At 46.8% G+C, this 25,342-nt stretch overlaps 2 protein-coding genes across 6 annotated transcripts in view; one reads left to right on the top strand and one right to left on the bottom strand.

The window, feature by feature from the left end:
• The window catches only part of CYFIP2 (cytoplasmic FMR1 interacting protein 2), a gene marked incomplete at its 5' end in the record, with an annotated part of 114,207 nt that overhangs the window by 26,412 nt on the left and 62,453 nt on the right, over positions 1-25,342 (bottom strand). For all 5 annotated transcript variants that reach the window (XM_082651299.1, XM_082651300.1, XM_082651302.1 and 2 more), the window contains 3 exons: positions 10,401-10,531; positions 11,360-11,450; positions 12,985-13,128. In XM_082651299.1, the coding sequence (XP_082507425.1) occupies positions 10,401-10,531; positions 11,360-11,450; positions 12,985-13,128 (366 nt within the window). The remainder of the gene's footprint in view (positions 1-10,400; positions 10,532-11,359; positions 11,451-12,984; positions 13,129-25,342) is intronic.
• FNDC9 (fibronectin type III domain containing 9) lies at positions 23,231-23,914 on the top strand (the record flags this gene model as incomplete). The annotated part of the gene is made up of 1 exon (XM_082650838.1): positions 23,231-23,914. One exon carries the CDS (start codon positions 23,231-23,233, stop codon positions 23,912-23,914), a length of 684 nt encoding a protein of 227 aa, XP_082506964.1.

Here is a 25,342-nt window from a genome sequence, read left to right as displayed (position 1 = left end):
TGATCTTGAACTGCTATTTCCTGCTCACAAATAAAACAGATGGGCAGCATGAGAGTCGTGGCTGAGTTCAGCACTAGCAGATGCCTCTATAAATTACAAAAATGAGGTCAGGGCTTCCCTGGTGGTGCACTGGTTGAGAGTCCACCTGCTGATGCAGGGGACACGGGTTCGTGCCCCAGTCCGGGAAGATCCCACATGCCGCGGAGCGGCTGGGCCCGTGAGCCATGGCCGCTGAGCCTGCGTGTCTGGAGCCTGTGCTCCGCAACGGGAGAGGCCACAACAGTGAGAGGCCCGCGTACCGCAAAAAAAAAAAAAAAAAAAAAAAATGAGGTCAGAAGTAGCTCTGGGGCATATGTTACCAAGAGTAAATCCCACCAACTAGCGCAAGTAGCTGAAAACAAACAAAAGCCCTCATAACTTTTCTTCCTCTTTATACATCATGTGACCCCTTTTCATCTTAACTTTCCAGATTCCATGATTCAGTTTCCTTCACACACCCCTCAAGTTTGTGTTATGAAAAATGTTAGACGTACAAAATATTTGAAAGAACAATACTCTTGATGTAGAGTCCCAATGAACATTTTGCCATATCTGCTTTGACTCTCTGATTTACTGAATCATCTGAAAGTAAGCTGAAGCCATTGTATCACTCAGCCTTAAACACTTCAGCATGCAATTCCTGAAAACAAGGACATCCTCCTACGTAACCTCAATATTATGATCACCTATATTAAAAAGTTCTTGATATCATATAACATACTAACATTTCCTGGTTGCTCTTAAGCTGTTTCTTTTATAGCCTTTTTTGGGGGATCTAGGATCCAACCACGATGAGTTTTCTAAAGTGTGAAGACGAAGCAATTTCTCTACCAAAAAAGTATTCCAGTGATTCCCTCCTTTGGGAACCACTGTGTGTGTTCCTGCTTCAGTACAGGGTCCTCCCTGGGAGAAGCTAATGAGTGACAATTGCTACACTTACCAAGTGCCATTTACTATTACTATGGCTTAGGACAATCCCTAACATATTACAATTCTGAGAGTACTAGTTGTTAGAGGATTAGTAAGAGCTAAAATTGCTCTCTGTCAACAGAGCAGGTAAAAATGAAGAGATTTTTGAAGTCAGGATGCAAAAATACTGTATTGTAAGGAACCCACGTAAAAATTCAAGGGATGAGGATTTTATGTTTGTATTGCTTTCAGTCTTAACATTTTCCTTTTCTATCTTACTTAATTTAAAACTGATGAACTATTAGGGATTTCCATGAAATACCACAAAACTTCATGTTCCCAACTCACTCACTCTAGGGGGCTAACTGGGCATTTGACTTCTCTTGGTTAACAGATAGATTCAGGATACATATTTAAAAAAACAGGGTCGGTGTGATCCTACGCGTGTCAGATTCCTGTAGAACAGCATTAGACCCTACCTTTAGGCTCTGTTTCTGGGTGAATGACTACATACCAGTTTTAGCTGATTTCCTAAGGGGAATCATCAAACCATTCTCAAAAACAGTATTTTCTTAAATAACATTCTGAGTCTTGAGGCAACAAAGACAATAACACTAACACTTCTTTTTTTTTTCTTGTCTTTGTCGAGTGAGCGTGGAGAAATGAGCTGGAAAACTAGAGGTGGGGCACCCCACAGGAATCCCCACCCTGGCTTTCCCGCAGGAAGGGGGTGGCGGGGGACAGGGCCTGACCAGAGAGCCCAGCGGTCTAAACATTCCCTTATATGGACGCACATAGATGTCAGTGTCAGTGTTTCCCGCGTACTGATGTTAAGCCCCAAGGATACAGGGCGTGTGGAACAGCCATGAAATGAGGCTTCCCACATCCACCACGACCCTCCTTTGCACAGAGGGTACGAGCTGCAGCTTCCAGCCCCTCAGTGGGGACTCCAGGTGCAGTGGAAAGTTCACCCGAGGCATGCTGCATGTGGTCCTGCTCCGTGGGCCCCTCACTTCCAGGAGCTCTCTGTAGCCCTGGCTCAATAAATCAGTACTTTAATTTCGTGTGTGTGTGTGTGTGTGTGTGTGTGTGTGTGTGTGTGTGTGTGTGTGTGTGTGTGTGTGTGTGTGTGTGTGTGTGTGTGTGTGTGTGTGTGTGTGTGTGTGTTTTCTTTCCCCACCGATCTGTGCCTCACTTGAATAACGCTATATATTACTTACTATGTCTCACCTCCACCCCCCGAATTGTCAAGGGGAAATAATTATTATTCTGGATCAGAATCATGTCTGGTCAACTAGGAAAGATCTACAGCCAAGAAACTGACCTCGAAAGTAGCTTTTGCTTCCCTCAAATGCATGTCTATGTCAACCAAGGTGGGCATTTTCCAAAGGGTGGGAAATGCGGGTACAATGCAATGGAATTTCAGAATAGTGAGTCACAGCGAGAACGTTTTTTCCTTTTCAGTTTCCTATTAATCTTTCTCACAAGTTTAATGAGAAAGTCTCCACTTGGAACCAGCATGTCTTACTACTTCTGTAACATTTGCTGATCTCTGTTTTTAATAGACAGAGAGAGAGTGCAGGCCTCAAGCTCAGGGCCTAGGCACACAGCAACTGGAATTATATCATCGTGTTTTGTTTTCATGGAATTTATTATTCTGGTTGCTTTCTAATGACAGCAAGAGAATATTGTGTTTTAAATGGAAGTGATATGAAGTTTCCTCTTAAAATAAGTTTAAGGTAAAAAGTTACTTTAAATACAAATAGGACCAGTGGTCTGCAGATATGGCAAGAACTGTGACGACAACACGTCAACGACGAAGCTTTGGCAATACTAGTTAAGAAGACGCCTTCTAGAACAGGGGTTCTCCACCCTGGCTGCACATTACAGTCAAGTGTGGAGCTTTTAGGCATTTCAGCCAGGGCCCCACTGGCGAAAATTTTGTTTTCCTTGGAGTAGGATGGGGCTCAGACATCAGGATATTTTAGGAGTTTGAGTGATTTTAACGAGACCATTACACTACCTCCTGGGTGTTTGAAAATCTGTAACACTTAGTAGAGCAAACTGTACCAAACGACCCCCGAACTCTCAGCTTCTAGGCATTCTGTCCACTGGGGTCTCATCATAGAAAAGTCATCAATACAGAAGTGAGTAACCAAGGCCCTGATTTTGTGGCAACTACCGGCAAGGTTAATGACATCAGCATAGCATATTCCAAGGACAGAGGTGGCTTTGGACAAAGGTGACTGACCGCCTCTGTTGCCCATTGAATGGCGGTATCTTGAAGATTTTAGAGGACCAACAGGCATGTCTCTACTCATCATCTAGGACAGAGATGACATGTTCCTGCCCCCATTCATTGAGACTATAATTCATGAGCTCTGTATTTGGGGCTGAGGATGCAAAAGGGACCCTCACCTGGGAAATCTTTCCTATCACCCTCACCCCTCCTCTGTGTTCCACAGATCAGTGCTTGTTTGATGCCACTTTTCACTCAGTTGTTCTGAAATAGGCTGGTCACTCTCCAAACTTTTTTGACCACACACTTTCATAAGTAAAATTTGAGCAAACACCTCAACTAGCACGTATTTATTTGATCAACTCTAGACAGCTGTCACTGTTGAGCGCTGTGTTAATAAACAGGAGGGCTGAATTTATTTCCTGTTTTTTTAGTAAGTCAATGGTTAAAGGCCCTGAGATCATCCTGCCCACCCCCCAGAGGGCTAGCCCTCCATATTGAAAGGCAGAGGGTGTAGACGGTGAACAGTGCCGTCCGGGAAGTGATGGTGTCCAGTGATCGGTGAGCCCCGGAGTCCCACACACTGCCTGGCCTGTTGGGGGGTCTCAGTCATGTCTGAAGAACCAAAGACTCTTACTGACAGACCATTTTTGCCAGGAATCTGATGAACCTAACAGGTGTGTTTCCCAGATTATGACAGGTCTGAAAGGATGTAAATATATTTAAAAACTGTAAAGCCACGGAAAGGAAAGGTATTACTGGGAGTCAAGATGCCTCCTTCCCACAAATCCTGGCTCGTCTCCAGTTGAGAAAAACACTGTGTTCTGGGTTTGGGCTGGAGGAACCACTCATACAGTCAGGCGGAGGGGAGCCACTTGATGGTGCCTGGGTATGGGGACAGAATTCATGTTCTGCGTAACTGGGGGCATCTTTTCTCAGGGTGAGGAGCAAAATAACCCTGGATCAAGTATAGGTGGAATATGGAGTGACAGTCTGAGGTGGGTGGTAGAGGGTGGGCTTTTGCTTTAACTTCCCATGCATCAGGGAGCGTGAACATTTGTTCAGCGTGGGAGTATTTCCTCTTAAGGGAAAAAAAAAAAAAGCAATAAAGGCTTACTGCACTAAATTCAAACAATAATTGAGAGTGCAGAGTAAAAGTAGAAGATTCCTAACCCCTGTCTGTCCCTGTCTCCCTCAGACCCCACAGAGGTAATCATTCTTCTCAGCTTGGTGAATGTTACTTTTCCAACTAAACAAAGTAAAACACACACACACACATATGTATGTATACGTGGAAAATTAATATGTTGGAACGTAAACACACTGGAATGTGAACAGTGGTTATCTTGGTGCGGCACTGTGCTTTTTGTTTTCTTCTTTCTGCACCTCTCTGTCTTCTAGCGAAGAATTTATTCCAGTGATGCAATAAGAAAAGCAAAATGAAAGAAAAGGGACTATAAAGTGGAAGCAGGAGATAGAGGGGTCAGACATGGAGCTGGAACTAAAACAAAAATAGAAACAAAAGCCAACAGAGCAATCTGCAAAGCTCAGGAGAGCAGCTCTCTGGCCCTGAGTACGTGAACCGTGAGGATCTTGGGCTCTTGTCTCAACTCCTGTACTAGCTGAGTAGCTGTAGCTCTGAGAAGGTTATCTCCCTCGGCGGGACTCAGTTTCCTATCTGCTAAATGTGGAACTGGGATTGCACCAGATCAGTGGTACTCAACGGGGGAGGTTTTTATTAGGCAATATCTGGAGACATTTTTGGCTATCATAACTGGGGAGGTACTACTGGTATCTATGGGGCAGAGCCCAGAGATGCTGCTCAGCACCTTGCCACGCACACGACATGCCCCCCCCGCCCCCCCCCCCCCACTACGGAGCATCTGGCCCCAAATGTCAGTGGTGGTGATGTAGAGACACCTGCCCTGGATGGCCTCCGATAGCTCTCCCAAATCTGACCAGCATTCAGTTCTGTGAGTTTGGGCCTGAACTGTCCTCACGTCCTGTAAAGATAAGTAATTCTCTCATGACCGACCACTATAACCATGGCTCACTCTGCTGTACGGAGGAGAAAATAAATAAACAACAGGCCCAAAGGCAGGGAACACTCTCAAGCCCTGCGTGGGAGGCTCTGCAGACTGAAGGGCTGTCTCCACAGGGACTCAGGCCCTCCCTCGCTCCCATGAAAGAACAGGGCCCTCTCCTGGTGTGAGTTGGCATAACAAACAATGGGCTGACGGCTCGAAAACCACACAAAATTTGAACAAAAACCTGGTGATTGTGGAATAGTTCCCTTATGATTTCTCAGGGTAAAAGATACTAGAGGAAATTCTAGTCATTAGGAACAGAATTTCCTTTAAAAACACAACAGCCTTATAAATAGATACCTAACAAATATGGTCCATTTCAGATTCGATTCAACAAGTATCTATTAAAAGCCTGCCATGACCAGCCCTTTGTGGACACTTGATAAATGACAGACACAGCACTACCACTGTGCACAGTGGGGAGAAAGAGGGCTTTTCAATCAGACGTGTGGAGACAACTTGGAAAGTAATGAAACTGAATTTCTACCTCTCACTCAACACAAACATCAATTCCAGGTGAATAATAGACTTAAAGGTCTGTTATGCCTGGAAAGGCTGAACTCTAAAACTCTGAGAAGATAACACATCTTCATGACTTAAGAGTAGGGGACACTTGTTTGAACAAGTCACAAGAGCATCAATCATACAGGAAAAAGAAAAGGTAAATACAATAAACCTGAAGAACTTCTGCTCATCAGAAGACATGCCACAGAAATATATTTGTAATACATGTATCTATAATATATAAATCATGTCTACCAATCAATAAGGAAAAGATAACTCAGTAACAAATAGGCAAAAATACTGAACAACATTTCACAAGAGAGGCTGTCCAAAGGGGAATGCCACATGGAAAGAGGCTCAGCATTATTAGCCATCAGGGAAATCAAAACCAGAGTGAGATATCGCAACATATCCACCAGAACGGCTATGACTGAAAAGACACACAAATCCAACCGGTCATGAGCGTGTGAAGAAAAAACACTCTCATGCATTGCTGAACGGGAGTATGTACTGGTACAACCGCCTCGTATAGCTGTTTGGTGGTATCCACTGAAGCTAAACATATGTCTACACATTGATCCAACCATTCCACTACTAGGTATTGACCCAATAAAAATGAGAGCATACATCCACCAAAAGAAATGTGTAAGAACATTCATAGTATCTTTATTCATAATGGTATCAAGCTGTAAACAATCCAGACATACATCCACAGTAAGATGGATGATTCAACTAGTCTATGTAGTGGGAATACTCCATACGCAGTTGACCCTTGAACACATGGGTTTGAACTGTGTGGGTCCACTTATTCATGGATATTTTTCAGTAGTAAATGCTGCGGTACTACAAGACCCGTGGCTGGTTGAATCTGCAGATTGGAACCATGGATATGGAACGGCAGATATGGAGGGCCGACTGTAAAGTTACACACAGATTTTCAGCTATGCAGAGGGTAGGTACCTCTAACCCCCATGTTGTTCAAGGGTCAACTGTATTACTGTACGCTTGTTAGACCATCATTAAAAACACCAAGCAAACAAACAACCCATCCCATAGGGATATACATGTTTTTCTGTACTGCTATTGCACCCTGAATTTTTTATAAACACCGAACTTAAAGAAGAAAATATATCTTTGTCCAATCAATCTTTTCAATTTATATTCTCTCCATCCACAAATCAATGATATATTAATAATCTGTTAAAAAAAGGCAAGCCACAGAGTAAGAGAAGGTATTTGTAGCATATATACTGATATGGAACCCACAACAGGACAGAACCCTGCAAACATTAGAAAAAGACAACACGAGTGGGCAAAAGGCTTCTTACTTTGTACTTTTCAGAGTCCTTCCAGTTTTTCTGAAACTATGATATACTACTCATATTTTTTAAATTAATTTTTAGTTCAATGATAATCAATCATGAATTTATTTCCCTTGTAAAAAATTCGACATTCCAGATAAGGCAAAAGTTCCTGTTGACCTCTAATCCTAGCTCCCTCCCTGATACCTAGAGAAAAATGACTGAATTATTTGGGATGATTTTCCTAGATTTTTTTTCCAATGCAGGGTTATTTTGTGAGCTTTATTTTGTTTATTTTACTTTATGGCATCATAATGTGCGCCTTGTGTTGGAACTCACTTTTTTTCCACTCAGTATTATGTCTTTCACCATTTTCTATGTTGTATGTGCAAAGCCACTTTCATTGACTGTTACATAGTCCTCCAGAGCACAGATGTTCCAGTTTAAATCGCCCTTCCTCTACAGACATATATTAAGAGTATCTCCTTCCTCCCTCCCTCCCCTCTTCCTATCGTTTTTTATTAGTCCTCCTATTTAATGAGAACAATCAATATGTCATTTGAATATTTAATTCCAGCTTCATAAATTAAAAAGCTCCTGCCTCATTCTAATCTTGGAAAGCACTGTCTTAGCTTGGGGATTTCCCCAGATGTCTAAGTAGAAAGCAGAGCGCACAGCTTTGGGGAGCCCTGATTCTCTCTTTGTCCCCTCCCCACCCCCATCCCCCCAAGGACTGGGATCAGTACCAGAAACCTTCGCTTTTGTTCTTTCACCTCTGCTGCTGATGTGCTGTGTGACCTCAGGCAAGTTGCGCCCTCTCTGGTTCTCCACTTCCTCACTTATGCATAGAGGGGGTTGGGACACATATACTGTTGGAGTCTCTCTCAGCTCTGAAGGTCTTTGATGTGAGTGTCCTCCGCGGTATATGCAACTGACCACCTAGGCAGGGATCCCTGAGACAGAATTTTCCTTTCCTTATAGCCTCATCCATAGTCTGCCTCTTGGGGTCTATACAGGGGAAGCTAACTGATGCTCCGCATGAAAGGCGGCTCTGACGAGAGACACTAGGAAGTGAGGCCTCAGGGACCCGCCCTCCCCCACCTCCACGTCTCTTGGTGCTCCTCTTCCTGTGGCCTTGAGCGTTTTCGCCTATGTATCCTTTTTTTTTTTTTTTTTTTTGCGGTACGCGGGCCTCTCACTGTTGTGGCCTCTCCCGTTGTGGAGCACAGGCTCCGGACGCACAGGCTCAGCGGCCATGGCTCACGGGCCCAGCCACTCCACGGCATGTGGGATCTTCCCGGACCGGGGCACGAACCCGTGTCCCCTGCATCGGCAGGCGGACTCTCAACCACTGTGCCACCAGGGAAGCCCTCGCCTATGTATCTTATCCTTGTGACTTCTGACTGGCTACATACCATAGCAACCAGGCCCACTGAACCATGTTAAAAACCAGTTAGCGGGAAGAGGAACACTTAGCTGTCTTGAGAGTCCATCTAAAGGGGCACAGAGAGGCTATTACTCCCCACAGAAGAAAAGCAAATCAGGCTGTGTTTCAGAGACTGTCAGGTGGGAAGGGTCTGAGAGAGCAGTTGGTCCATATCCCTGGCTGCAGAGCTCACTCGGTTCGAGGCAGGAATCCTCTTGGACTCTTATTCTAAGATCTTGCTCTTACTGCTTCCTTCCCACCTCTCTCTACCTTTGTTCCACCTCCTTCCGAATTCCTTCCTTCTCCTGCCCTTTCTCCCTGTGCCTCCTGCCTCCAAGACGACCCCTGGACAGAACAGCTACAAATAGCCTTGCCCTTCACTCACCTTCCAGCTGCTTCTTCTCCCAACAGCCAAAGGGCCTTTAAGAAAGTAAATCAGACCCCCCCACTCTCCATCTCACAGCATCCTAAGGTTTCCCGCGGGGCCCACGCGGCCCAGGACTGAGGCCATCCACCTCTCTCACCTCAGCCCCCACCTGGGCGCCATTACCTCTTCACTCCAGCTCACTCCAGGGTTCTCTCCATTTCTGAAAGACCTCAAGCTCCATCCTCTCCAAAAACAACACAGCCTTCCTGGCACCTGTGACTCTCTGTCCTGTTTCTCTGTTTATTCTTTCACAGCACGTACCATCTGCATTCACATCTCTGGTTGTTTACTGCTTCAGTCGCCTCCCTCTCCAGAATAAAAATGGTAATAATTTGTCTCTCTCATTCATGGCCATTTACGCACCACTTAGCACTGCACCTGGCAACGAGCAGGCTCTCAATACCCTTTTGCTGAATGTGTGTGCGGACAGAGGAAGGCAGGAATGGATGCTGAAAGATGCTCCTGCTGCGTCCTGAGGATCAAGCAACACCCCTCTGCATTACCTTCCACCGCGCCGGCTGTACCAGTCACCCCGCGCCTGGAGGGCTGGGCCCACCTGTGGACGCCTCACGGGACCAGAGCCAAGTGGAGAGCGCTGGGAGTGTGTGGAGAACGCAGCCTCTGTGAATAAGCCATGAGGGCTGGCTCGTGGAAGAGAGTGCGCTGGTTCCGTGTGGTCCCGAGAGGTGGAAGCACAGGGACTCGTGCTTTTTGCCCATTACGCTAACTCCGACCAATTATTTGCTTCTTACTGTACTCACTTTATATGCCTTATCTCCTTTCAGCCTTTAAACTGCGCTGCAGGGTAGAATCACTGTCTTCCACCACAACAAAAGGAGACAACACTACATGCCCTTCCCTTAGCCTGAAACAGCTGTCTCTAGTTCTCCACCAGGCCAATTCCTGGTCATTTTCCAGGTCATCTCCTCAGAGAAGTCCTCCCTCACCCTCAAGACCACACCAGGTTTTAGGTTCCCAGCGGACCGGACCTGGCACTCATCCCTCGCAGCACTTGCTGTGACAGTAAACACATTGTTTCTGTGTAAACACTTGTTCAGTGCAGGTCTGCCCTCCACCATCCAGGACACGAGGTGGGGCCAGCTACCGCTGCATCCCCCAGTGCAGTGCCCAGACTGTGGCAGCCAGGAGTTAACCATGTGTCTAGGGAGTGAATGGAAAACCCAGGCTCCGAAGGACTGCTGAGGCCCTGCCGCTAGCGGAGGGGGTCTGGGATGGAACCCAGGCCTGTCTGACTCCAGGGCCTGCTTCCCCTCAGTGTCCGAATGGTCGGAGTGGTCTGAATGGAATGGAGAGGAGCGTGTGCCCGCCCTGGAAGAGCACAGAACTAAGCTGCAGGGCTCCTGGGCGGGGTGGCTAGAGGGGCCTCGGGCATCTGTTGAGGCGGCGGCGGGGGGGGGGGTCCCTTCCATCCTTAAGACATGCCAGTCCCTCGGGGTTCAGGACTCACCAGAGCTTGCTCGATAAGCAGGCAGAACAGGATGGCGTTTCCCACCTCCCTCAGACTCTGGAACACGTCGGTTTTGAGCTCTGCGTACTCGATGATGTCCTTCAGCTGGTGGTGGAAGAACTCCAGGATCCCTGGGAGATGCAGGGGGACGGTCAGCTGGAGGTTCGTGCTAATCACTATCTGCAGGATCTCACGTAATACTCATAACAATACCACGGACTAGGCACAGTTACCCCATTTTCAAATGCGGCTCAGAGAGGGTAAGTGGCGCGTCCACACTCACACAGCTAAGTGGCGCAGCTAGGAACGAAAACTAGAGCTTTCGGCCCCAGCCCTTTCCTACTCTGATTCACACTGACCCAGGGCCGGACATCTTGGTATTCAGAAAAAACCCCTGGGGCCAAACTCATAGTCTCCACCTTTCCCCACCCCTCAGGCCCTAAATTCAGTCCACGTGCTTTCACTATTAGGAAAGGAAAGACTTATTTCTCTGCGCAGAGGTGGAGTGGCAAAAACTCCTATTTCCTGACTTACCTTAGAAATGTCACTTTATGCCACACCTGGGGCACCGGCCTCTTTCAAATAGACACATATGGAGGAAGGAATGTAGACGTGCTGAGCTAAGGAAGGCCTTTACAGCTATACCTCGCTATTCATGATTTAACTGTTCTCTCATTTGTGGACCTCTTCCAGCTTCCGGGCAGTGCTGTGAAGCAGGCCCAGTGGGCATCATTTACTTTCACTGATGGAAGATGATACTGTTACTCAGGGGGATTAAAAATGGTCCAAGGTGATTCAGTGGCAGAGGCAGGGTGCAAACCCAGTGCTCTGACAGCTTGCTGCCATGTTAGAGAAGCAAATACTTCAAGGTAGATGGCCAGACTCTCCTTCCACAGTGGGATGGGTCTGGACTATTTTCCTATCACCGCACCCGGCCCCTGGTTCCCCTGGTCACCAACCTGGGGAGCCGTACTCATGCCGGGGCAGGCGGCATATCTTGGGCATGACCTCGATCAGTGTTTTCACATATTGGAGAATGGTCCCTTGGAGCTGACAAAAGAAGAGGACAAGATGAGTGAAATAATCCACCGCTGCTGCATACGTGTATCTTGGGGCTGAACGCTGGGCTACTGGGGCATATGGAGGTTCTGTTGAGACCCGTGGGTAAGTGCTATGGACTGAATATTTGTATTCCCCCCAAATTCATATGTTGAAACCCTAATCCCCAGTGTGATGGTATTTGGAGATGGGGCCTTTGGGAAGTAATTAGGTCATGAGGGTGGAGTCCCCATGATGGGATTAATGCCCTTATAAGAAGAGAGGGGAGAGAGAGACATCTCTCTCCCTCTGCCATGTGAGGACACAGGAGAAGGCAGCTGGCTGTGAAGTAGGAGGACGGTCCTCACATGTTGCCACTGTGATCTTGGACTTCCAGCCTCCAGAACTGTGGACAATAAACATTTGTGGATGAAGCCAAATGGTATATTTGTCACAGCAGCCCGAGCTGCCTAAGACAGCAGGGCACTGCTCCCTGAGAGGAGAGGCAGGCTCTCTCCCAAAGGTGGGGGGCAGCCTCCTTGCCCTTTGTAAGGAAACATGGGCCTTTGTAAGACAGAAAAGGGAATGCTCTCAGTGTTACCTTGGGCTTATAGACTTCAAGGAGGGCAATTTCTAGGCATGGGGTCCCTTCTGGGGTTGGAGTACTTACATGAGATCCAAACTAAGATCTAAAATGAAATGGGGCCAGGGAGCTATGAAGACTGAGACAATATCTAATTTAAGCATGGAAAATTCATGGCACATTCATCCCTCCTGTGTCCCAGGCAGACATCGTTAATCAATTACCATATCTTCCTTCTTAAATTTAGCTTCACAACCTGGAACAACTCCTGGTTATACACAGCTGCTACCAGAGGACTGGAGTTAAGAGGTGAATCCTGTTTGCTATTCCTGACATGGATATGCATTAATCTGTTTCTCTTTTGTCATCTCAAAATTTTAAGAAAATTTGTTGAAATGTTTCAGCCTTGCTGCAGCAGTGTCCTGGGGAATTACATGAAAGTTCAGATGGCCATACTTGGGGTGGACATAGAATGGTGGCAAAGGTCTATGGAATTCCCTCGAGGCCAGCGGAGTATTGGTAGCACCAGTCATCAAGAAATTCCAAGGGGGAGAAGCGTGGTGCTTTATTAGAGATGTCTGCCATGGGCATGGGAGGGAAAATGGCAGCACATGTGTCATGGATTTGTCAAGCTCAAATTAGATAATGCAGCACAGGAGATGGGTATGAGCAGTCATTAGTAGGCCTTCAAGTCAAAATCAAGATTGCTGAGTTCAGTTAGTAAGTACTGGGAGTGAGCTCAGCGTCAGAAAAGGAGAGGCAAAGCCACAGGTCAGAAGATGCACTGAAATGTTACAGAGTGATAGGTAAGAGGAATCAGGGGATAAGGGCAAAGGATTCCCTGGGTGATTCCTCTAGACAGAGCTGAAGAGCCTGTGACTTGATTTTCCAGGCCAGGTAAAAAGTGAAAGCAAGCCTCATTCCTCTCAACCCTAATGGCCCGTCCCAGGCCCCCTTCCTTACCAAGCTCTTGACGATCTTCAGCAGTTCCTCCATGACCACAGCGATGCCCTGGTAACCCAGGAGTCTGCAGATGGTCTTGAAATGAGGGGGTCCCACGAAGTTCCTATAGGAGCTGTAGATGTGGCTGTAGGCAATGTTGAGAGGCTGGAAAACAGAGGATGTGGCCAAGTCAGTGGCAGAGAACTGTGAGTCCTAGCAGGAGGTGTTTCAATCATAGCAAGGATAGAAACTTGATATCCTTGTTCTCTCACTGGGGACCCCTATGAATACATTTTGCAAGCTGCTCATAGAGAATGGTGGTCAGTGACCACAGGATCCAGCGAAGGTCATCAGATGGGGCAGCAGTTCCCTAACAGAAGAGGAGAAAAGGCCTCCAGGTAAATATCTTTTTAATAGGACTCATGCTACCCACAACCATCCACACACAAACCAGGACTTTCACAATTGAGCTATGGGATGAGGGTGAAACAAATGACTTCCTTTCTCTAGGGGCATTTTCAGTACTAGGAACTGGCTGGAAAGACCATGTGAGAACTCAACAGCTGCTTCAACTTTGCCTTCTTTCTACTCTGAGGCGCCTCCACCTATCACAGGGAGGCATCTTGGGGACCAAGAGGCCTAGGAGGCAGGAGACCCCTGCTGAGTGCATGGGAAAATCACGTTGGCTTTTTGAGCCTCAGTTTCTTCATCTGCGAAATAAGGGGGTTGGATTACAACAGTGGTTCTGTAGCTTTTCGATTAGCAATTAAAACAAAAAAGATGCCACGGAAACAAGTACGTGAAACAGACAGAAGCAGAGTTGCTCTGATTGGGTGCTGGTTGGGGGCCACCTTCATTGTCCTCTGGACCCCATGAGACACCATCGCTGAATGAGTGGAATCTCTTTAAGGTCTTTCTGTCTGAGAATACAGGGCCAAAATAAAGGGCTCTGAATTGGTCTCACCCAGCTGGTGATGCACTAAGGTTATCACTGACTTTGTTTTGAAACGCTGCCACTTACGGAGCACCTCACGCCAGGCTTCGTGATGCCCTCCAAGTGCATTTTCATTTAATCCACACAACCAATGTATGTGATCCGTGATCCACACAATTCTTGGCCCTAATTCACAGATGAGGGAACTGAGGCTCAGGGTGGTACGTAGCTTGTGCAAGGTCACACAGTTCATAGGTAACGGAGCCCTGATCTGAACCCAGGTGGCTGTGATTCCAAAGGTCATGTTCTTATCCTCTACCTACAATGGTGAACTTTGGAAGCTGAATTATTACGTAAACCATAACCTTTTTTTTTTTAAGAAAAAAACTTCACTTCTAACCTTAGTTCTGAGTATAGTTTTCCTATCGGGAATTGTAAAAATCTTGTACCCAGAACATGCAAATATGGAAAGACCACATCTGATATTCTATTAGCTGAAATTCTCTATAAGCTGGCTAATTAGAAATCCTACATGAATTAAATAGGAACTGTAATGATGCTTTTGGAGTTCTGCAAGATTCTCAACTCTGGAGCCATCAAGGGAATATTTAATTACGTTCAGTCTAGGTTTTGCATTAAGTACGTTTTACTCTACACGAATTATTCTAAACTTTACGAAACAAGCATCACAATTATAGTACCCTTGAATAATGAGGATACACGAGGAACACAATTAGAGTGCCCACTAATAACAAGAATTCGTGAGGAATCAGAACACCCACTCATCCAGCAGGTTGAATAACAGCTCTCTTGGTAAGCTAATGCCTATATATGGGGAGGCCTGGAATGTGAGAAAGCAGCCTTCTGCACTCAACACTGGTGTGCTGTCACAGCAAAACTTTGCCTGAGCCTGGGGGAGGGATCCCTTGCAGGTAGTTACTAAAGATTTCTAAATGGTATGGGGCAGCAGTGGTTTATGTAAGGAGGGAAAATATAACTGATTACAAGCATGATGTTCACTGAGTTGATGGTCAGCAAATCCTGGAGTATATGAATTGTTGAGTTTGATTTAGTCAACCATGGGGCCAGCCCATGTAATTTTCTGTGTATGGAGCCAACCATTTTACTGTCTCTGTAACAGGCCACCCTGCCAAACAGGGCTGGGACCAGGGAGAGGTGAGTGAGGTGGCGCTAGGGCACACGTGGTACAAGGTGCTCACCCTCCCAAGTGAATGCATCTTAGTTCTGGCCCTGTAATCAAAGGCCCACTCTGTAGTCTCCTGTTTCCTCTCCAAGGATGAGGCGGGTATAAAACAAACACCAGATACACCATGGCTTACCTCTGGTCGGGGAAGGAGAGTGACTAGAAAGGGGCATGAGAGAACTTTATAGATGATGGAAATGCCCTACATGTTGACTGGGTTCTTGACTACACACATGTATACATTTTTCAAAATTCATGAAAGTATATGTACACTTAAGATCTGTGCATGTTATTGACTGAATGGTTGTGTCCCTCCCAAATTCTTATGTTGAAATCTTAACCCCCTATTGTGATGGTATTAGGAGGTGGGACCTTTGGGAGGTAATTAAGTCATGAGGGTGGAGTACTCATCAATGGGATTAGTGCCCTTGTAGGAAGACACATGAGAGACCTCTACGTCTCTCTTTTCTCCATCACGTGGGATACGATGAGAAGAAGGCTGTCTGCAAACCAGGAAGTAGGCTCTCAACAGACACTGGATCTGCTGGCACCTTGATCCTGGACTTCCCACCCTCTAGAACTGTGAGAGATCATTGCTGTTTAAGCCACCTAGTTACTGTATTCTTGTTATAACAGCCTGAACTAGGACAGTGCATTTTATTGCTTGTGATTATACATCAATAACAAAAGTAAATTAAAAAGCCCACTGGGCTATATCATAGCCTAATTTACTTCCCAACATTTGCTTTCAAAGATAAAAAAACATGATTTGAGTTTCATCCCAAAGAGGGCTGCAGCTTAAGCCTGCGCAGGCATGTAAGAAGGATGACTGGGCTGTGCTCACAGCCCAAGGGGCCCCTCATGGACTCGTTCCCCCAAGAGAGCTGCCTCCTCACTCCCCACCCACACCAGGTGCTGCAGCCTCTCCTCTGAACCCAGTAAAGCTCTGGGCATGTTCAGTCTTCTTTCAAATATCCTGTGAAAGGAACTTTTGAGCAGCAGGGAGCTTTAAATGGATATCCCTGGAGGGGACGAAAAGCAATCAGCTACTTTTTTCCCCCTGTGTGACTCTCTGACTTATTTTCTTGCTTTGTCTGAGTCCAGAGTTATTTACTGGGGTGGGCACACCTGATTTCAAATTCCAGTTCCATCAGTTTACTAGCTAGATGAGCAAATTACTTAAACTCTCTTAGCCTTGGTCTTCCCTAAGTAAAGATAATAATAACAACTCCTGTGGGGTTGTTGCAGGTTTAAATGAGATGACATACATACAGCACTTGGCATGGTGCCTGGCACGCTGGAAGCACCCACTGAAATAACAGCCCTTCATATTCCTTCGTTTTGGTAATTTGGTAAGTAAAGACTACGAAAGTACAGCTTCCTGGTCAAATTTCCCCCAGCAGCTTTGGCTACAGTCATGATCCCCTGAATGTGGACAGTACATCTGTGGGGTACAATTTCATACAACACGGTGTATCCTACACAGTGATGTGACAGAGGGCAGAGCTGAGACCAGCTGACGGAACATACCCAAAAATGCAGATTTTGCTCAATATTTAGAACTTTATAAAAATAGGAGCTGTCCAACAACAGACTGTGCTGGGTAAGGACGGAGACACATGACATAGGGGTGTTAGAAGGGAGACCTGCCTGGAACAGAGGGTTGGAATAGTGTGTTATTAACTCCCCTCTGAAGTGCAAGCTCCCCGGGCGCTCATCTTTCTTAGCGGTCTTCTTAACCCCCCACTCCCACCCAAGGAGTTTCTAATATAAGTCTCCCTTAGCACTTCCTGGCAAGCACAAATAAAAATATATTTGGGTAGGTGGAAACTGTTCAGCAGCTCTCCCCAGTTCTAGGCAGAGAAGAATTGTGGAATTGTTGTATCATACACAGGGCTTAAAAAAAAATCCCCCTTACAGACCCGCTCAATGCACACAGGAGGCCTCTTGTTGACATTCCTCCATCAGTCTTGGATTCTGGTCTGGACCATTCAGGCCTCAGTTGATGGCCCAAGGACCAGCATGAAATGAGCAGAATTCAAATCCTCCTTCTAAGTGAGCAAGCTCCCCTTATTCCCAACTCCCCCCACCAAAAACACACCACACCCATGCAGGAGGAAACACATACACATGCTGGAAAGTACATGCACACACACCCACGCAGGGCACCCATCTGACCTGCTGGCTCAATAGGAGGCTGGGCCCTATTGAGAAAATGTGGGAATGTGGGAGCCGGGGCATTTTCTGAGGTTTGGCAAAGAAAAACAGGAATGTGACATGACTTCAGACATTGGACACTTGCTACAAATCTCTTATACTGAACCAATCCTGCTAGCTGACTCAGGCTACAATCAATGTCTGCCTTTCGAAACTAATTATGTACCCTCTTTAGGATGTCTCACTTAAAATCAAGCTTGGTTAAATCGATCCTGCACAAAATAGATACCTTTATGAGATCTCAAGAAATCATCCTGATTCAGGAATTGGAGCATATTATTAATGTGTGACACTGATGCACATTTTTTTAAAGGCAAAACAGTGTGTGTGTGTGTGTGTGTGTATGTGTGTGTGTGTGTGTGTGTGTGTTTTGGGTTTTTTTCCTGGCTGCACCATGAGATGTGTGGGATCTTAGTTCCCTGACCAGGGATTGAACCCGTGCCCCTTGCATTGGAAGTGCAGAGTCTTAACCACTGGACACCAGGGAAGTGCTGGTGTGTATGATGAATACCCCTGAGGTCGAATCAAGGCTCATACTAGGGCAATGTTTAGATACCGATGATGACACTAAACAAAAGACCAAACCCACAATCTCTAAAGACCAAAACATTACTGGGAAGTTATTGGTAAAATTTAAGGAATGACTTGTGCCACAATCTATATCACTTGCAAGGCTGTTTTATGATAGACTCTCTACAAGTTAATTACTTAGAGATATTTTTAAAGTTTCCACTCATATACTAATTTCAGTTACTAGACCAGTTGCTAAAGGCTTTTTACATTTAATATTAACCCTAAGTGACAGAGCTCTTAGGCAGGGGTACTTGGACTCCAAACTCTGGAAGAGGAAACACTTGCTGACTGAATTTCTCCAAAGGTAGTTGATGTTTTCACTGCTTCTGCTGGCTACCTTCGGGTGGCTGGGTGTTTCCTCTGAGGTCAATTCCTTGCCTGTTCCTATCACCCTGGAACCCACCAAATTGCGAAGTCCTGCCTCTAGCTCTCTGACAAGTCAACCACAAGGCAAAGAGCTACTGCTGACCACCTATGACTGAAGGTCGACCCAGCAGCACGGCAGTGCATCGAAGAGGCTGGCCAGGAGGTTGGGCTCTGGACCGACAGACCTCAGCGTAGGGCCCTGCTCTGCCACAGCCTAGCTTTGTGATACTGGTCGAGTTACTTAATCCCTCTGAGCCTCAGTTTCTCCCTTTGTACAATGGTGATAAGACGGCCTACCTCGAAGAGCTCCCCCTGGGTAAAATGAGAAAACACATTTTCTCGTGCACTGAAATGTTCTCAGTCGTTATTTCTGAGTCATAGGATTTTGACTGCTGTCTTTGAACTTTCTGATACTCTTCATGCACAACAAGCGTGTACATTAAAAAAAAATAAAGCTGTTTTAAAGGGAGAGAAAAGGAAGGAAGCATCATGCAGAGTGCAAACCCTGTCCATTACAGCTTCTGGATGAAGCTATGACCAACTCAGGAAATGGCTCTGACCCACGGACATTTTCTTCTTAATAATAATGGCTACTATTCCTAAGCTCAGCACTACAGAGGTGGGTTCGTCTCACTGCTACAACATTATCAGGTGGGTAGTATTGATATTTGCCTTTTATGCAAGAGTTAACCAAGGCCTAGGAAAGTCAGAAAATTTGTCCACAGAGTCAGGATTTGAACCTAGCCTGGGGACTTCAGCCCCTGGGTGCCAATCAGCTTTGGGACCAAGGTATGCTCTCTCACTGTCCCTTCACTGCCACCTTCAGGGAGGGAGCAGGGATCCCGCTCTTGGCTGGTTTCCTCTGGCAGTGATTTACTACTGGTGTAAACCAACCAGGGACTACCTGGGCTGACAGCTGAAGAGGCTGCCACTCAGGTGGCTGCAGAAGGGTCCTGCCTGAAGGTGAAGACACTGAGCCTGGCTGGGGTGCGAGCTCCTGAGCCAAGTGTCCCCAGATGATCCGTCTCATCCACAAGGGCTCACTGGCTTCTCTGGGTGCTGCTGGGGAACGGTGATGGCCCAAAGGAGCAGGATAAGCCCTGGACTTGGAGGCAAGGACCCGGGTTCCACTCCTGGCTCTGCCACTAATCAGTCACCCGGCCTGAGGAAAGACATCCCTTCTCTCCGGATCTGCGAACCAAGAGGACTTCTAGGCCTTACATCCTCCAAGTGTCTCAACTTCTCAAATAAAAGGCTCAGGGTGAAAAATGGCATCCAGGAGCATTAAAAATAAATTCTTGTTTTCAGTGGCAAAGGCTTGAACTCCATCTCGTCACTCCACAGGCCCCCTAGCGCTGGTATTTTTATTCCCCTCAAAATAACCTTTTCAAAAGGCATCTGCAAACTACTGCATTGGCCTTTCTGTGGAGAGGACGCTTTCATGCTCTGCAGGGAGTCGCCATTAGCATGCATTACAGCAGATTCTAGACAGACCTCTGGGAAAACTGAATGCCACGGGAGGGAAGCACAGGTCAAGTGTCTAATTGAGGGACACCGGGCATTCCGAGACCCCACGCCCTCACAGAGACCCTTGGCCCAGGGAGGGTCTGTGACTCACCGGGCAACTCTTTATAACTTTTTGATTATCACTGATGTGAATCAAAAGGAGACCTTCCTGGGTCCACTTGGATACTTTGGCCAAGAACCAAGAAGAAAAAAGATGACTTTTAAAAATGCCTAATTTGTGTTATATGATTCAGGTCTAAATCCATCGGAGCTAGGGCTGCTGTAACAAATTACCACAAACATGGTGGCTTCAAACATTCGAACCTCTCACAGTTCTGGAGGCCTGAAATCAAGGTGCTGGAAGGGCCACGCTCCCTCCAAAGGCTCTAGGAGAGAATCCTTCCTTGCATCTTCCAGCTCCTGCAGGTCCCTGGCAGTCCTTGGCTTATGGCAGCATCACTCCAATCTCTGCTTCTGTCTTCACATGGCTTCTACCCTTTGCATCTCTCTGTGTATGAACCTCCCTCTCCTTTCTCTTATAAAGACACCAGTCATTGGATTTAGGGCTCCCCCTAAATCCAGGATGATAACATTTCCAGATCCTTACCTAATTAAATTCACAAACTCCCTACCTCCAACTAAGGTCACATTCTGAGGTTCTGGGTGGACCTGAATTTGGTGAGGGGTAGGGGTGGGGAATGCTCAGACCAACTCAGTACGAGTGTCCTGGCGGTTCAGCAAGCCTCACATGGGTTCAGGCCTGGCCAGGGGGGTAGCACTCATGTTTTCTACCTGACATCCTGATCTAGCCCAAGCGATCAGCTTTACAGATGATGGAACTGAGGCCCAGAGAATAGAAGTGTCTTGACCAGTGGCATTCAACTAGGTAATGCCACAGGAGGCAAGAATAAAGAAAGAAGAGGGTGTAGAGGTGGGTAAGGAGGTGCAGTGGCAGTGGGATGGGAGGGGATGAGGATGTAATTACTGTTTTACTTGTGGGAAAACAAGAACGGCAGCTTTGCATTTGCAACCATTGTCCAAAGAAGGTCTAGATGGGGAAAAAAATGATAACTAGCTTATTAGAGACACAATTTAGGAGACTTTGAAGAATTAGTACCACTCTGAGGATCAGTGTGCAGGGGACTGTTTGCCTCTTTTTTCTGGCCCAAGGAATGAGAGCTCCTCTCACTGGGCAAAGGCCTTTCCAGACTGGTCCCTGAAACATCGTGCGTACAGATGCCTGCTGGTTGCCATGGTGAATGATACTGATCTGAAGAAATGAATAATGTGAGCGTTGGGGGCGACAGTGGAATTACTCACACAGTGGTGAGAGAGACATCAAGTAGAGCCCAGAGCAGAGGAGGGAGAAGGCAACATCCTTCAGCTTTGGTCCACTCTGCCTCTGAGGGCTGCGTTCTAACCGGATCCACTGTGAGCATCAGGTAAGGGACACAAATGGCTCTTCTTGGAAATGGAAATGGCTTTTCCTTTCACACTGCTTGGAGGAGGGCCAGGCAATGGTAATACGAACAGCTAAAAATAGCGGGGATTTAAAAACAGAAGCAGTGGAAGAAAAATAAATAATGGGAGACATTTAGTCGTAAAAGCTGTGAATGCTGCATCTTGACAGAAAGCTCTTCAAAATGTCTGCTGTAGAAAACTCAGTCTGCAAAGACAGACAGCACAGATGTGAGGCAAACAGAAGAGACTCATGACAAGAAACAGCATTCCTGATCACTCCTGATGGGTTTATGAGGGGTATTGCCTCTGTATCGTAAGTAATGAATTAAACTCTTTTCATTGTAGTCCCTATTTATAGGGGTGTGGCGGGGTGGACGGGTGTGTGTGAGAAGGAGACCCATGGAGGGAGCGCAGATACTCAGTGTCTCTGCAAAGACTCTCGCTGGAGGGATCTGAGCACACCTGCCTTGTCCCTTTCATCCCCCATTTTTCTGGGAGAAAATTTCTAGCCAAACGGAAAGGAACTCCCCTTCCTGAGCATTTTAGTTCATTGTCATCCATAGAGAAGAAAAACAAGGCCTGAAAAATCATTCACTGCTGGGCATCTTCCTGCAGCTCACTTCCTCTAGGAGCACGGGCACGAACACAGGTGGTTGGAGGGAAGCAGGGAGGAGAGAAAGCAGCTCGTAATCTCAATCCATGTGGCTTAATGTCTAATTCAGGTTAAAATCTGATCGACTGTTTTTTACTCTGTCATTGCAATCTGAAATGAAACCTTCTGCATTTCGTGTGAGAGAGGAGGGGCAGAGAACTGAGCTGGGTGAGATCTATCCGTGAACATACACAGGTTGACTATGGCTGTCTCTGAATTTTAGCTCAGGGGAAATTCAGTAGAGGAGAACAATATCTCTCAAACACATAGAATTAAAAAGAAACGAAAAAGCTTGAAGATGGCGCACTTTTAGCAAAGTGAGGGGGCTGGCAATCTGAAGAGGGCTCCTTTCACGTGTCAGGAAAAACGGCAACACGGTCTTGGTACCAGCACCTCATTTTGCAATAACCTTCTACGACTAAACCCGGCAGCCTTGTCTTTGTAAATCCAGCGGTTACGTGGCTTTGGGTCTTGTACCTGTTAGCTGATTGCTCCTCTCAGATTGCTCATCTGTAGAATGGGAATCTAGTTCAGAGGGTGTGATGAACAAAGGATATTTACTCTTATATGGTGAGCTTCTAGTGACCTGTGACATAGCAACTGCTCGCTATTGCTGGCTATTACCATCATTAACAGTCACAGGACCAGCAGTATCAAACAGCAGCAGTGATGCTGGTATTCGGAGCTGATTATCTTGACCTGTGAAACTAATTTTCTGGGTAGTTCGGCTTTGAAAAAAGCTAACGCATGGACAAAACATGAGCAGAGGCTTTGGGGAGAAATCAGCTGCCGCTGAGTGATGATGCAAATCTCCTCTGGCTACGGGCAACAGCACTTGGAGGCTAAAAACACAGTGGCCAGAATGTTCTAGATGAATGAGCTCACAGCACTTGGGGCAGAAACAGGAGTTCCAGAGGGAAATTTTAGGTGAAACAGCTGCCTGACCTGGAGGTCACAGACCCGTGGGGACTCACGTGGGGACTCTGAGGCTGTGCTGACTTGTCCTTTCACTGCCTTTTTTCCCCTTCTTTTTTTAAGGTTTGGGAACAGTGTTGTATTTAAAGACTCTGAGCCGCGGCAGGATGAGGCTGGGGGATGTGCGTGCATCTCTTTGGGGCCTGACGGCCCCCAGCTTTGGCACGAGGCAGCCCTGATTTGAACTGTGGTTCTGCCGTTTCTCGGCGCTGCCTAGCTGAGCACTGTCACCTCCTGGCCTCCATCTCTTTGTCTGTAAATCGGGGTCAATATTAGTCCCCATCTCGAATGCTCAATGGATGGTGGCTATGACTATCATAAATAAACACTTAAATGAGGAGATGACACTCTTCACTTTGATTCTGGTTTCAGAATCGAGATGAACATCGAGGTTGGGAACGTTTCTTATACGGGAGCCATCATTTCCTGGTCGTCCTCGGAGCCCTGCCTGGAGGACTATTACCATATTATGTATAGGCCCAATTGGAACAGCATCTTCTCTGGCTATCTTCGCTACAGCTTCCACCACGAGGAGAAGGTGCCTCGAACAATCAGCTCCGTGGTGCTGGAACACCTCACCCCTTCCACTCTCTACTTCCTGTGCATCAGCTGCAAGAAGATCCTCTTCCCCTACAGGCACTACTGCACCATGTTCCACACCCTGGATAAGAGTCCACTGGCTGCGGGAAGTTCCCTGGTGGACCCCCAGATCTCCCTTTGGGTGCTGATGGCCATTCTGCTGGCCTGCTTCACAGCAGTCTTAGCCTTCATCTGCCTCCAGTTCTGGTGTATCCGTTGCCATGAGCCTCGATGGTCCTACAGAGCCGGCCTCATGGAGGAAGCCAATGGCCTGGTGAGATGGCCAGAGGAGGCCCCGGGTCTGGGTCAGGGGGAGGAAGACCTGCAGGGGCTCCCCCTGGTGGAAGTGCCACGCAAGAACTCCGGAGCTGACGCGGAACCAGAAGCCGCAGCCGCAGCGGCCGAACAGGATGCCCCCGACGTGGGTGCCCTGAAGAGGGAGGGCGGTGTTCATCCTGCCGCACTGCCTCATTTTGGGGAGTGAGAGGTGGAGGGGAGGCAGCCCACATCAGGTAGCTTAAAGCCCTCCACGCAGCAGGTCTCTGGTAAAAACGCATCTGTAGACTACCCATTCACCTCCCCTCAAATGTCAGAGCTCTGACACATGGACCACCTGGTTGGATGAATGCCCTTTGGCAAAGCTTCTCTAGCTGGAAAACATATAACCCCCTGGTGTGCAAAGGGAGGAACACGGCATCTCTTAGGAGTGTCCATTTAGGGTAGGGTGTCTCAGTTAGGAATTAAAAGCATTATTTCAATATTAAAACAACCATGAATATATTATGGTATAGAAAGTGAAATCTGCATGACTTAAATAAAATACAAAACTTCCAGGAAATTTTTGAGTTGAAGATGGGCTCTTGAGTTATGCTTTCAGTCAGCTGAGGCAAACGTCCAGTCTCCTCTGCTGTTGAGGGGGATTATTTTGAAAGATGTGAGAAGCCTTGCTCTAGAGTGTTTTCCAACTTTCAGCCAATCGCACACCACTTTGTACCCCATCTTCACCTTTTTTTAAACCACAGACTATCTTTACGATTATTAACAATACCTTTTCTTTAAATTGACTCATTTTTTAAACTTATTTTAAAACATAGGCTTATGCTACTCCCCAAATGAAAAACCAGCACCCTCCTGCTATATATAGAAGGGAAGATACATAATAAATAGAATGAAAACAAAACGATACTAAATTTGACTTGGATACTATTGCCTACTAAGGACTCTGAGCTCAGGGCCTGCTCTCTCATCTCTGATCAAAAGGGAGATTAGGGCTTCCCTGGTGGCTCAGTGGTTGAGAGTCCACCTGCCGATGCAGGGGATATGGGTTCATGCCCCGGTCCGGGAGGATCCCACGTGCCGCGGAGCGGCTGGGCCCGTGAGCCATGGCCGCTGAGCCTGCGCGTCCGGAGCCCGTGCTCCGCAACGGGAGAGGCCACAACAGTGAGAGGCCCGCGTACCGCAAAAAAAAAAAAAAAAGGGAGATTAGCAGTCGTTGGAAAGGTATTAAAGACATATTAGCACCAACATAAGACTTGCTCCTTGGTATAATCAGCAAGGTTTGAAAGAGTATTGCAAAGGGAGTTACTTTGTGAGTGACTGTTAATTCATGCCATGACTGTGACTGTCTACAGTGCTGTCTGTAAGGGTTCCCTGATTTGAGAGAGTTGCCTTGACCAGACTGGCTGCTCTGGAGAAGACACCTGTACTCTCTCAGCATCATCCTAAGACTTTCTAAGCCCCACATTCAGGCCCAAGTGAAGGGCACTCATCTTGGTTCCTCACACTTCCCAATCTAGGGCTCCCGACCTAGAGAAGCACCTTTTCTAACCATGCTATATTTATCCAGTCACTTCTTCTTCTAAGTCCCTCTGTGCTTACTTTGTGAAAATGGGGTCAAAGGTGGCCATTTTTC

This window comes from Grampus griseus (genome assembly GCF_964374135.1).
Source record: "Grampus griseus genome assembly, chromosome: 3".
NCBI classification, from domain to species: Eukaryota; Metazoa; Chordata; class Mammalia; order Artiodactyla; family Delphinidae; genus Grampus; species Grampus griseus.
Note: the sequence above shows the minus strand (reverse complement) of the source record. Positions and strands in the feature narration are given on the sequence as shown.